General features: G+C 46.7%; 1 protein-coding gene across 2 annotated transcripts in view; it reads left to right on the forward strand.

The window, feature by feature from the left end:
- Positions 1-575: 575 nt before the first annotated feature.
- DCSTAMP (dendrocyte expressed seven transmembrane protein) overlaps positions 576-13,058 on the forward strand; it is a 30,631-nt gene continuing 18,148 nt past the window's right edge. For both annotated transcript variants that reach the window (XR_013351503.1, XM_077846925.1), the window contains exons 1-2: positions 576-613; positions 10,072-11,113. Coding sequence is in view for 1 of the 2 variants with exons in the window: in XM_077846925.1 (XP_077703051.1) it covers positions 10,085-11,113 (1,029 nt within the window). In the remaining variant the exon portion in view is untranslated. The remainder of the gene's footprint in view (positions 614-10,071; positions 11,114-13,058) is intronic.

The following is a 13,058-nucleotide window of genomic DNA, read 5'->3' on the forward strand; positions in this document are numbered from 1 at the left end:
ATTTTGGCAAGAATCCATGAATGTTAAGATGAAAACCTCTAGTTATATTATGGGTCTCAGTTGAAAGGTGAAGAACAATTTTATGGAAGGGTTTTGAGGCTTCCCTAACTCCCTCAAACCACACAAGCTGATCCTCTTGCCCTGGAAGCTAAATCTCCAAGATGGTAAGAATGAGATGTGTTACCCAGACAATTGCACCTGTCTTGGGTCATCGGTGCAGAGGTGGCTCCTTCCTGCCTCTGAGACCGTAGATAGTAGTGGCAATGCTAAAGATTGTCACCATCCTCTTGCTGGGGGACGGGTAAGGAGAAGAGGACAGAGGAAAGAAAATCCTCTACATTTTCATAATTCGCTCTCCTGTGTTTGAAAATGCCTTATTTCATTGTTTTCTAGAATTGATTTCTGGAATCCCCCCATCTGAGGAAAGTACTGGAAAAAAATTATCCCTTTTGTCAATATTATGACTTAGTCATTTTGTGGGGGAAATAGAGATGTTGATTCATGGTGATGTGACCCTCCTGTCACTTCTAGTTCCTTTTTCTCTGTTGTATATCAAAACTCGAGTCCCTGGGAAGGGTTATTCCGCACTCAAAGAAGAACCTGAGAGGAACCTGTAAGTAAACTTTTCGAATATTTTGTTACTGGGATTGCTTTTTTTAATGAAAAAAATAAAAATAAAAAACCAAAAAACTAAATTGGAAAAAACAGTTGAGACCAGAGGATACTTTAGCTCCTCCTCTAACCCAGGCATTTTATCTGTGTACAGAAATCCCGGAAAGAAATGTCTGTTAATGCTGGCCTGAGAGATCTGAATACCCTCATCTCAGGGAGGACCGCAGCGTGACCATCCTCTTAACAGAGCAGCTTGGGTTAACCTGCCCATTCCCCAGCTTTTGAAGAATTGACCCTGTGGGCCAAGCCTCCGGGGAGCAGCGAGGAGCAGGCCTGACGCAGCCCTGGCGAGGGACGGCTGCCAGGTCTTGCTGCCGATGCCTCTGCACGACAGACTGAATTGTTCCCTAAATGCCCTTCTGTTTACCTGGTAGCTTTCATTAATCTTTCTTTTCTTGTGTGTGAAGTTTGCTTTTACAGAGGAAGGCCTTTACTGGCTTTCCCAAGGCAAGAGCGATGAAAAGAAATGAAGGATTCATTCCTATCTCAAAAGGAGGCCTCTCTGTGTCTGCTCAAGCTATTTTGGCAGTCTGAAAGAAGGTTATGTTCCCAACCAAATGATAAGTTTCCAAGAGGGGAGGGAAGAAAGAAAGAAAGAAGAAAGAAAGAAAGAAAGAAAGAAAGAAAGAAAGAAAGAAAGAAAGAAAGAGAAGGAGGGAGGGAGGAAGGAAGGGAAGGAAGGGTCCAGAAATCCTCCATTCTTCCACTGTCCCACTTACAGGTACCGGGCTGGAAAATGCTAGCACCCAGAGCCAGATCTGCTGCTCTCCTGTGCCTTTCATTTCAGACTGTTGGGCTAGCAGGAGCTTTAGGACTCCTCTAGCCCAAGGGAGCTGTGGTCCTGAGAGGTGAAGTGACCGACCCAAGGTCACACAGCTCTTCTGGTGGAAGGAGCCTAGGCACAGGTCTCCTATCTCCCCACCCTGTGCTCTTTTCCTGTTCCACCTTGACCTTTGTCCCAATTTCCTTTCAAATCAGAGTCCCATCAAGTCCTAAAGATCGTGAGAGAGGTGCATGGGTGGGTAGGTTCCCGCAGGGAATGAGCAGAGCTGGCTGGAGGAGCAGGGAAAGAATAAAGGGACCAGCAGTCTGGGTTTACTCCCTCCCCTGCACCCCCCCCCGCCCTCCCCCAGTGTCTACAGACTGCATCTGGGCTTGTGAAGCATAAGTCATTGGCTTCTGCCTGGGGAGCAGGGGCAGAATGTGCTGCTCGCACTTAATGGAGATTTGGGGATGTCAGGCGAGGCGACTGCTCCACTACTAGGGAAAGAGGGGAGCAGTAGGACAGTGCCCGCGATCCTGATCTCTAGCTGTTTCCACAAGGGAGTCCACCTTGATTTCTCCTGCACTTGCACTGCAGTTTCTGCTTGCCAGCCCCGGAGCGGCACTGGTCATATGCATCTCCAATATCCCCCAACCTAGAAAGCTCCTGGGATAGGCCATTTGTTGGGAGGCTCTAGTTATCATCTCATGGCTGCATCTGTCCTGGCTGCTGCCTGGGCCTCGTATGTGAAGCAAGGATGCGTTACCCCTTGAGATCAGGTCTGTGCTCAAAGGACGGTGCTCAGGAATGTTGGACCCCTTGACTCCCCCAACAAAGCAGACAAGCAAGACTCTGGGCTGGGGACTGAGGGACTCTGCTGCCTCTGACATTTAACACACACACACACACACACACACACACACACACACACACACACGGAAAACAGTTGAGGCCACTGTGTATGCACCTCACAGCCCGTGTTTGCTAGTGCATACAGGGCTGGTGGGGAAGCCTGGCCACTGCTGTTTCCCATGGCAACAGCTCAGATCTGCGTGAAAGCAGATAAGTGTGGGCTCAGGCTGGCTATGCAAGCTGCACAGGCTGCGTGGCTTCTTGGCTTGGACCACAGGCTCCTCATCACATGCCCTGCTCCCTTCCCTGCTCCCTCCCACCCAGCCACACAGAAATGACTTTAATCCACAGCAGAGAAATGGGGGTCCTCAGGGATCCTCTCCCGTGGGCTCCAGCTGTACTGCTCCCACCCAGGGTGTGGTGCCAACTGTAGTTCAGGGGGAAAGGCAGGAACCTGGTAATTAGTCTTGGAATATTACTGTTGGTAGAAGCAAGAAGCAGGTACTCTGTCCTGGGGAGACAAGGCTGGGGAGTCAGACAATAAACGTTATTGGTAACAGAGGTGGAGGCGAAACAAAGAGAAATTGCAGGTGTAAGGGATCAGGTTTGCCTTTTAGGGGCTCCAGGAAGAGAGGGAGGAAACGGCTCCATCTAGGAAGCACAGAGAAAGGAATAAAGTTAGAGACCCTTGGGCAAAAATAAATATTCCCAAGGCATAGAGAAAAACCTTTATGCATGAGACTGGAAACTGGCCTCCAGCAAGATTTTAAATGTCCCAGGGGATAAAAAAGAAGGAAAGGCAATTCAGACAGTGGAAAAGAGGAAGCATGAGGGAAGGAGGGGTGCAGAGCAGAGAGGAGGAAGCAATGAGGAATTCAGAGACCAAGGTTTTCAAACTGCCAGTCAGTGGTCCAAAACCAGTCAGAGTATTTAAAAACCATTTGAGCCAAGTTTGTTGTTGTTTTTTAAACAACAGGGAGATGTCACCCTCCAAAATCTATATTTCTGGCTTCTTTTGAAAAAAAAAAATCAGAAAATGTGGCCACTCTGGGTCTCCATACAGCCTTGCAGTAAATCTGCTGGGATGGAGGCTGCTATCCCTATAACTGAACCTGAAGCCTGGGATCTCCAGCCCCCAAGACCCACTGCCCATTCCTCCACATCCCTTACCCTAAGAAGTACCTGTACCTTCTGATTTCCTTTATTCTTGATGCTGCTTGTTTGACACTTGTAGCTATTTAAAAGCTGAGTGCTGCCCACACTGCCCTGATTTTCCAGCACAGGACAGCCTGACCTTGACTCTCAGGGCAATAGAGAGTGTGGGCACCAGCACTGAATGTATCTCTTGGCTCCCTGGTCCTGGGAGAGAGGGCTTTCTGAGTTGAGAATGAGGGCCCGGTGGCCCAGACCTCAGACCAGGAAGCCTGACATCAAATGGGCTGGATTAAGAGATGAGTAAGTCTGAGCCTGATGCTGGCTGGAATATGAAGCAGGACAGAGCTGAGCAGAAGGGTGAGCCTAGGGAAAAGAGATCCACAGTCAGCTCTGGAGGGCTCAACGGGCTGTGCTGGCAGAGGGTGGGGGGCACCAGATGCAGATGGCAGTGCGAGGAGAGCTTATGCCAGCATTGTTAAATCCACATTTCAGGATGCATGCATGATTGGGACTCTGGGCATATATTCCAAACAAATGTAGAAGCTGCTGCCTTTGAAGATCATTTCAAGAAAGTCTGGAAAGCTGCTCATCCTGAACCCTCAGTGCCACTTAAATGTGGGTTAGATTCCTGGCTCCTCCACTTGTTAGCTGTGTGACCCCGGTGGAGTTATTGGATCTCTCTGAGCTTCAGTTCCCTCATCTAAAATATATAGATATAGCAATATCTATAATATCTAGAGCTGTGAAGATTAGAAATCATGAACATCAGATGCTAAAACAGTGGCCAGGCACTTGGTTTACAAATTGATAGCTATTACCTATTGTTATCAGATTGCTAAGTCTCGGAGACACAGGCTATAGTTTATCCACTTTTCTATTTTTTTTTCACTTTTCTAATTATGTATTTGCCTGAAGGCAAATTTGGTATGTGGGGAATTTTAACTCCATTACCTAGGAACATTGGTAAGGATTTTTTTTTAAAGATTTTATTTATTCATGGGAGACACATACACACACACACACACACAGAGAGAGAGAGAGAGAGGCAGAGACACAGGCAGAGGGAGAAGGAGGCCCCATGCAGGGAGCCCGATGTGGGACTCGATCCCAGGGCCCCAGAATCACGCCCCGAGCTGAAGGCAGATGCTCAACCACTGAGCCACCCAGGTGTCCCTGGTAAGGATTTTAAAACAGGGTTCATGAAAAGTCAGACATGAGATGCTGTTGTGACAGGAAAAGTGAAGAACTGGGGTCTCACCCCTAGTTCTGTCTCCAATGCTAAGACAGCCTCAGTGAGTCCCTTAGCCTCTTTGGATTTTTGTTTCTTCATCTGTGGAAACTGGCTGGCTAGGTGTCAATCCTCTAGAGCTCTAGAGCTGCAGAGCTGTGCTGTTCAACACAGTGATACCAGCCACATGCGACTTGTTAAATTTGAATTAATTAAAATTAAATAACGTTAAAAATTCAACTCCTCAGCCACATTGGCTCTATTTCAAGTGCTCAATCATTGCATACAGCTAGCACCGACTGTGTTGGACAGCTCGGATATAGAACATTTTCATCATCACAGGAAGTGCCATCAGACAGGGCTGAATTCAAGAGCTCACTAACCAATGTGTCTGGTCCTGAGATGAGCAGCATCAGCTACCTGGGAACTTGTCAGAAAGGCAAAGTCTCAGGGGCCACCCTAGGCCTTTAGAATTAAAATATGTATTTTCTTTTAAAGATTTTATTTATTTATTCATGACAAACAGAGAGAGAGAGAGAGAGGCAGAGACATAGGCAGAGGGAGAAGCAGGCTCCCTGCGGGGAGCCTGATGCAGGACTCAATCCCGGGACTCCAGGGTCACAACCTGAGCCAAAGGCAGATGCTTAACCGCTGAGCCACCCAGGTGCCCCCCAAATCTGCATTTTAACAAGGTTCGCCCAATGATCACATACTTAAGTTTAAGAAAGCTCTGATCTATAAGATTCATTTTCACACTAAAAATAAAATTTAGAGATCTGGGTATCTGCTTGACAAAGTCTTTGGGAAAGAAAGAAGCAATTGGCTTGTCCAAGTCCTGACTCACTGATCTGCCTCAAAGGAAAGAATTGAGGCCATCTGAGGAAAGTTCGGCAGGACAATCATACCTCTGCAAGAGAGGGGGAAGGAAGTCAGCAGCCATCTGAAGGGGACACGGAAACAGTGCTGGGAAGGCCATGAATCCAGCTCCTGTTGCTATGCCTCCCGTGAACTCGAGGGCGTTCAGTCCTTGCCTGAAGACTTTCAGAAAATGGAAGTTCTCATTTTTTTTTTTTTTGTGGCAGCAAAAAAATAAGAAATGGGCTGCATTTACTGAGCACTTTCTGCTGGGTGGTCTTAAGAAGCTTGCTAAAGCTCCCCTTGTCAAACCTCACCAGGAAGTAGGTCACGCAGATCTTATATTCAAGTAGGGAAAATGCAAAACAGATTAGAGAAGAAATCAAGCCCATGTTCAACAGAGACAGGAAGGGCAGACTGACCACCAGCCTCTGGACAGGTGGCCCAAAGCCCTACTCTGTGGCTTGAGCTGTAAAATAGGACAGAATATAAAACTGGTGCAGCCACTATGGAAAACAGTATGGAGGTTCCTCAAGAAGGTAAAATTAGAGCTTCCCTAAGACCCAGCCATTGTACCACTAGGTATTTATCCAAAGGATACAAATATAGTGATTCGAAGGGGCACCTGATCCCCAATGTTTATAGTAGAAATGTCCACAAGAGCCAAAATATGGAAAGAGCCCAGGTATCCATTGATTGATGAATGAATTAAGAAGATGCAGTATATGGACACAATGGAATATTACCTAGCCATCAAAAAAAATGAAATCTTGCCATTTACATGGATGGAACTGGAAGGTATCATGCTAAGCAAAATAAGACAGCCAGAAAAAGAAAAATACCATGTGATTTCACTCATGTGTGGAATTTAAGAAACAAAACAGATGAACATAGGGGAAGGGAAGGAAAAATAAAATAAGATGAAAGCAGAGAGGAAGGAAAACCATAAGAGACTCTTAACTCTAGGGAACAAACTGAGAGTTGCTAGAGGGGAGGTAAATTGGGGGGATGGGGTAACTGGTGATGGGCATTAAGGAGTGCATGTGATGTGATGAGCACTGGGTGTTGTATGCAATGAGTCACTAAATTCTACCTCTGAAAATAAAATTAAAAAAAAAAAGAAATCAGTAAAATAGAAGAAGATGCATTCAGTCCTCTAGCTGCAGAAAGTTCCAGTGTCTTTTGGTGACATGCTGTTTTCAGTACAAAAACAAGGAGAGTAATATTAGATCTGTTGCTCATTAAGAAAACATGTGCCTCTTACAGGACAAAATTGCAGCAATATATCTTATTTAATTGATACTAGTTTTTATTGCCCAATACAGTTTTAATGTGTCCATAAATCTGTTTATTGCATTCAGAGAAATATCTGTATTAAGAACACACTGTGCAAATATGAAGGCAAGAGAAGGGAAATATGAATCCAAAATACATATTATTAAATAATTTTTTAGGAAGCAAGCAAAATGGTACCTCATAGAGGATATTGGGGGTGAGGGGGAACCCAGCTGGGATTTCTAATTTGCTTTAGAGAAAAATCTGCTGATTTGAGACACAGCCTCACATGGCCAACTATCTTGATGCAGGGGAACAACATGATAGAAGTGGGTTTGTGATATACAGGTGAGCTCTTAAGTAGCCACTGGCAGAAAGTGTGACGGGTTTCCAGCAGAGACATGCTGGGCTGAGTGTCCTGTCACATAACCTGGAGTGGTGGAATTGGCCATGCTGCAGGGGGCAGAGAGCTGGCCCAGGGGGCCGGGGGACTGGGTCTGAATTCCACTGTACCACCAATTGTGCGATTGCTGAAGATTTCAGTGAGCCCTCTGAGCCTCAGTTTCTGTATGAAATGCAAAGAACATTGGTTTCCAGAGGCTTGCAGGAGGATGCAGGGAGATGCTTTACATAAAGTGAACAGAATAGGCAGTTAATACCTATGAGTGGATCATGTAGTCAAATAATGGTTTGGGGTCAAATCCAAAGCTGTGACAAAGTGAAGGGGGCCAATGTGCAGCTCGGATGTAGGGTGTCCTCCTGCGGCTCACCGTTGGCTGCTGCCGTCCTCTCGGCCAGGCCACGAAGCACTTCTGACTCGGGCTGGCAGTGCTGGGGAAGGGTCAGGAGTTCAGGAGCCCTTTGGTGATTTCCAGGGGTCAGAGTGGACTGGGAGTGGGGTCAGTGAGTGGAGCACAGCCGACCTCTAAACCAACCTCAGACTCTAAAAGGAGGCAGGCATGTAGGAAGAAAGAGCTATGTTCCTTCCTGGTCCCTGTTCCAATGACGATCTCAATTCCCCCTCCGGATAGAGTTGAGAACATCCTCTTATGTGGGATTCTGCATCTCCCATGAAGCCAGTCAGTCCCACATGGAAAGGACCCTTCTTCAACAGTTGCAGGGGCAGGAGCAGAGAGAGAGAGGGAGAAGCATGCTCCCCACTGAGTAGGGAGACTGACACGGGGCTTGATCCCAGGACTTTGGGATCATGACCTGAACCAAAGACAGATGCTTAACCGACTCAGCCACCAGGTGCCCCTCCAGATCTCTTTCTGTGCTGAGCATCTCCACCCTCTATGTTATTGCAGGAGAAGCATCCACAGGTTTGTTCCTTACCTGCCCATTTCCCTGTCACATTAACCTCATTCAGCCTGAACACAAAAAGAATCATTTCTTCACCATGAGTTGCTCAGTGCATGCCTACTAGCCAGGGCCTGGACGCGTCTCGCACACCGGGTTTCATCCGATGTCTCAAACAGTGGCCAGCTGCTCCAGAAATCCAGCCCCATCATATCTGATGTGAGGAGGGATGCATTTGACTGTGTTTAAAAACCGATCAGTGTCTTCATTAACATCCCATGCATATGCTATAATGCTCATTAGATATTTTCATGCTAATCAAGAGAGACACATCTCTGAGTGCATGACTGACAGGGTGGTAGCAGCCCCATAGCACCTTTGTTTTAATTATGCCACATCTGGGGAAAAAGAAAGGATGATTAACTCAGTGACAAAATATTCTTATTTCCCTTTCAAGATCCTCGGGAGAGAATTGCCCTCAGAGTGTAGGGGCGGGCTGGAGAGGTGTGGGCAGGATGCAATTGTTTCAAAGCAGAGATAGGATGGCTTCAGCCCAGTGCCACGTTTAAGTTTGAATGTCCTTGGTATGCTTTCTGGTTGGCAAAATTAGAGCACAAGAAAATAGATGACTATCAAAAAGTGATCTTACATAATGTCGCGTATTGAAATTTCAGCCTATCCATCAGCTGAGAGTTTATTTCAATTATTAAGATCCGTGATACAATATTGCTGCTTTTATCTATTAACAATCCCTGCCTAATAAAGCAGCACAGAATCCAGTGGCTTAAAATAAATATTTATTATACTAAAGTATCTGATCAGCTGGTGGGCTGGCTGGTGACTGGCTGGTCTAGGATGGCCTCCTTCAGGTGTCTGGCAGCAGGCTGGCCATTGGCTGGTTATTGGTTGATGCAACTGACTAGCCATGTGCCTTTGTCATCCAGCAGCCCAACCTGGTGTGATAGATTGAATAATGTTCCCCCAGCCCCAAGATGCACAATGTCCTAATATGAAAAACCTGTTAGTATATTATCTCACATAATGATAGAGACCCTATATACTGGATTAAGAACCTTGAGATGGGGAGATATCCTGGGTTAATGGAGTGGGCCCAATATAATTGCAAAGGTCCTTACAAAGGGAGGCATTCTGATTCTAGGATCAGAATCCTAGAAGATAGAAGGATGGAAGCAGAGGTCCCAGAAAAAAAGGTCCAACATTGCTGGCTTTGAGATGGAGGAGGAGTCCATGAGCCTCCAGAAACTACAAAAAGTGAGGAAATGGGTTCTCTCCTAGAGCCTCCAGAGAGTACACAGGTCTCCAGATCCATTTTAGATTTCTGATCTCCAGAACTGTAAGAGAATAAATATGTGTTTCTATAAGCCATTAAGCTTGTGGCAGTTTGTGACAGCAGCAGTAGGAGACTAACACACCCGGATTTGTTAAAAAGTTAGTAGTAGGGTTCCTGGAGAGAAGCAGGGGTGAATCATAGTCTCGGGATTCGCACACTGCCACCTCTGCCACTTTCTGTCATCACTTCTGTCACAAAGACATCATAGAACCATTACAAATCCAAGGGTTGGAGAAATATGACCTACCTCTTGATGGAAGAAGCTAAAAATGTCACATTGGAAGGGGTGTGGAGATAGAGATTGGCAAAGAAGTATGACCTTTTTTTGCTGCCAAGCTATGACCATGCCCTTTACAAAGTGATAGAGGACATTCAAAAACAACATCTGGGGGATCCCTGGGTAGCGCAGCGGTTTGGCTCCTGCCTTTGGCCCAGGGCACGATCCTGGAGACCCGAGATCGAGTCCCACGTCGGGCTCCCGGTGCGTGGAGCCTGCTTCTCCCTCTGCCTGTGTCTCTGCCTCTCTCTCTCTCTCTCTCTTTGTGACTATCATAAATAAATAAAAATTAAAAAAAAAAAAAAAGAACAACGTCTTGACCCTGGTTTCTCTTTTATTTCCAGGGACACAGGGAGCATGGGTGTCTGGACCTCAGGCATTGGCATCTGCCTAAGTCTTTGGGGGTCATATGTGTCTCCAAGAAGCTCTGCATGGATGGACTTTATCCAACATTTGGGAGTTTGCTGTTTTGTTGCTTTCATTTCAGCGGGCCTCCTCTCTCTGGCCTTTTCCTGGTTTCGATCCTCATTCATAGTCTTCGGCACCTCCTGGGTGATCACTTGTGCTTTGCTCTGCTGCTCCAAGCATGCACGATGTTTTATTTTTCTCCTCTTCCTCTCTTGTGGTCTGCGGGAAGGCAGGAATGCTTTGATTGCAGCTGGCACAGGGATAGTAATCTTTGGACACGTGGAAAATATTTTTCACAACTTCAAAGGTCTCTTGGACAGTATGACTTGCAACCTAAGGGCAAAGAGCTTTTCCATACATTTTCCACTTTTGAAAAAATATATTGAAGCAATTCAGTGGATTTATGGGCTTGCCACTCACCCAAGTCTATTTGATGACCTTATTTCTTGGAACCAGACGCTGGTGGTCTCTCTTTTCAGTCCCAGTCAAGGCCTGGAGGCCCAGCTAAACGACACAAAAGGCAAAGTCCTGGGTGTCTTGTATCAGATGGTGACGGCATCAGAAGTATTGTCCTCCCTGGGACGGCAGGTACTTGCCCTAGCAGGGCTTTTGCTGGTGCTCCTTGGCACTGGCCTCTTCATGAAGCGATTTTTGGACCCTGGTGGTTGGAAGTTTGAGAACATCTTCATCACCAAACAATTTGTTCGCTTCGATGAAACGGAGAGGCAGCTGCAGAGGCCCTGTGTCCTTCCGCTGAATAAGAGGGAAAGGAAGAAATACGTGGTCGTCCCGTCTTTCTGGTTGTCTCCTAAAGAAAGGAAAAACCTGGGGCTGTTTTTCCTCCCCATACTCACCCACCTCTATGTCTGGGTGCTGTTTGCAGCCATAGATTATCTGCTATATCGGCTCATTTTCTCCGTGAGCAAACATTTCCAAAGCTTGCCAGGGCTCGAGGTCCACCTGAAACTGTACAGAGAGGTAGGCACACAGGCACTCCTGGCCGTGTCCCGGCTGTTTGCTGGGTTGTGTTAAAAAAGACCATGAACCTCCCAAGGCAGGGCAGTGTCTCATTCATCTCTGGGTCCCCAGGATGGCACAGCGCCTGGCACGTGGAAGGAGCCCAATGATTGTCGGTCACATTGAAATGAAGCCCTGCCGTTGTTAGAGGCCGATCTCACCCTGAACATCTTTGATCACTGTTTCGGATTCCTGGGGCTGCAGTAACAAATTAACACACACGGGGCAATTCAAAACAACAAAAATGTATTCTGTTATCATTCTGGGGGTAAGCAGTCCAAAATCAGTCTCGCCTGGCTGAAATCAAGCATTGGCAGGGCCATACTCACTTCAGACTCTAGGGGACTCCGGCTTGGCTTCTTCCAGCTTCTGGTGGTTTGTCGGCTCTCCCTGGCTTGTGGCTGCACCCATCACCATCATTTCTGTCTTCACATGGTCTTGTCCTCTGTATGTGTAAAATCTCTCTCTGCTTCTGTCTTAAAGGATGACTGTGATTATGTTCGGGCTCACCAGAATAATCAGGGTAAATTCTCCATCTCAAGGTCCTAGACTTAGTCATTTCTGCCAAGTCCTTTTTTCCAGATAAAGTAACATTTCTAGATTTCCTGCATTAGGATCTTATATCTTGGTGGTGGGGGAGGGGGCATTTTTTAGCTTTCTCCAGTCAGCAAACACTGAAATGAAGGAATAGATGTCTCTGATGTGGCACATGAAGCTGGTTCTCAAGCAAGAGTACCTGGCGTAACCCTAAGGTCCTTCTTCCTCTCCCCGTGGTACCTATGCAAATTGACTTTGAGCACCTTCTGTGAATGAGAACTTTTCTTTGCATCTTGAGCCTTCACACAGCACAGGAGGCCTCCCAATGCATCAGCATAGCGTTTAAGAGGCTGGTCACTGAAAAAAAAGGGGGTGGCTGCTAAGTAACCAAATGTTTCTAGTGCTAGTACTGGTACTAGTGCTGGTCTTAGTACACGGTAATACCCACTGAAACAATGAAAACAGCTACCTTGTTTTTTTTAGGGCAGTGGTTCTCAACCAAAGGTGTGCTTTAAGCACTTCCTGGGATGGACACAGAGTCTCAGGCCTCAATTTACAGAGAATCTATCTTAAAAAGGAGAGTACCTTTAATGAGCTCTCCATGTGATTTCAGAGTAGGTAGTCCACAGATCACACTTTGAGATACTTTGGCTCAGGCGCCGAAAAGCAAGGGCCTTCTCAACCAGTGGTTCTGTACCGTGGCTGCACAGCATCATCGCCGTCAACCCAAGCAAGGGAACAAACACCCCAGGAACCAGATTTAAATGGATTGGGGTGAGCCGGGTTGGAGGGGGGTTGGGTTTAGAAACTCTCCAAGTAATTCAGATGTGTGGCCACAACGGAGAAACACTGATCTAAAGTCCACTCAAAAGAATGGAGCTGAAGGCCACTGGATGGATCTTTGACAGTCACCATTAGTCAAGATAGTGTGTTTCTCTGAGCTGGTGCCCCCCAAGTCTCAGGGAATCTGTCTTCCTCTCCTCTGTTCTTGCTCCTATTGGCAGCTGTGTCCCCAACCAAGAGCACCACGGTTTTCATGCATCCTGTTTTCTCTCTTTCCATTCTTCTCTGGGGACGTTTGTGATTATGTGAGCATCTCAGAGAATGTGGATATTGTCAGATATTGTCTTGATTTTATTAAAACCCAGAAATGGTGAAGCTGAGCTAAGTGGGATGTGTGTGTGCATGCATGTGTGTGCATGCATGTGTGTGCCTGGTGTGTGAGTGGGTGTGTGGGTGTTGTGCATGCTGGGGTGGAGTGCGCTAGCCTGGGCTGGTGAGAACACCCACAGCTGTCTGCACACGTCTGATTTTCCCTTGCTTTTGTCAAGCTACAGTAGGGGAACTCTTAGAAGGAAGTGGCAGAAAA

This window comes from Canis aureus, chromosome 14, assembly GCF_053574225.1.
Source record: "Canis aureus isolate CA01 chromosome 14, VMU_Caureus_v.1.0, whole genome shotgun sequence".
Taxonomy (NCBI): Eukaryota; Metazoa; Chordata; class Mammalia; order Carnivora; family Canidae; genus Canis; species Canis aureus.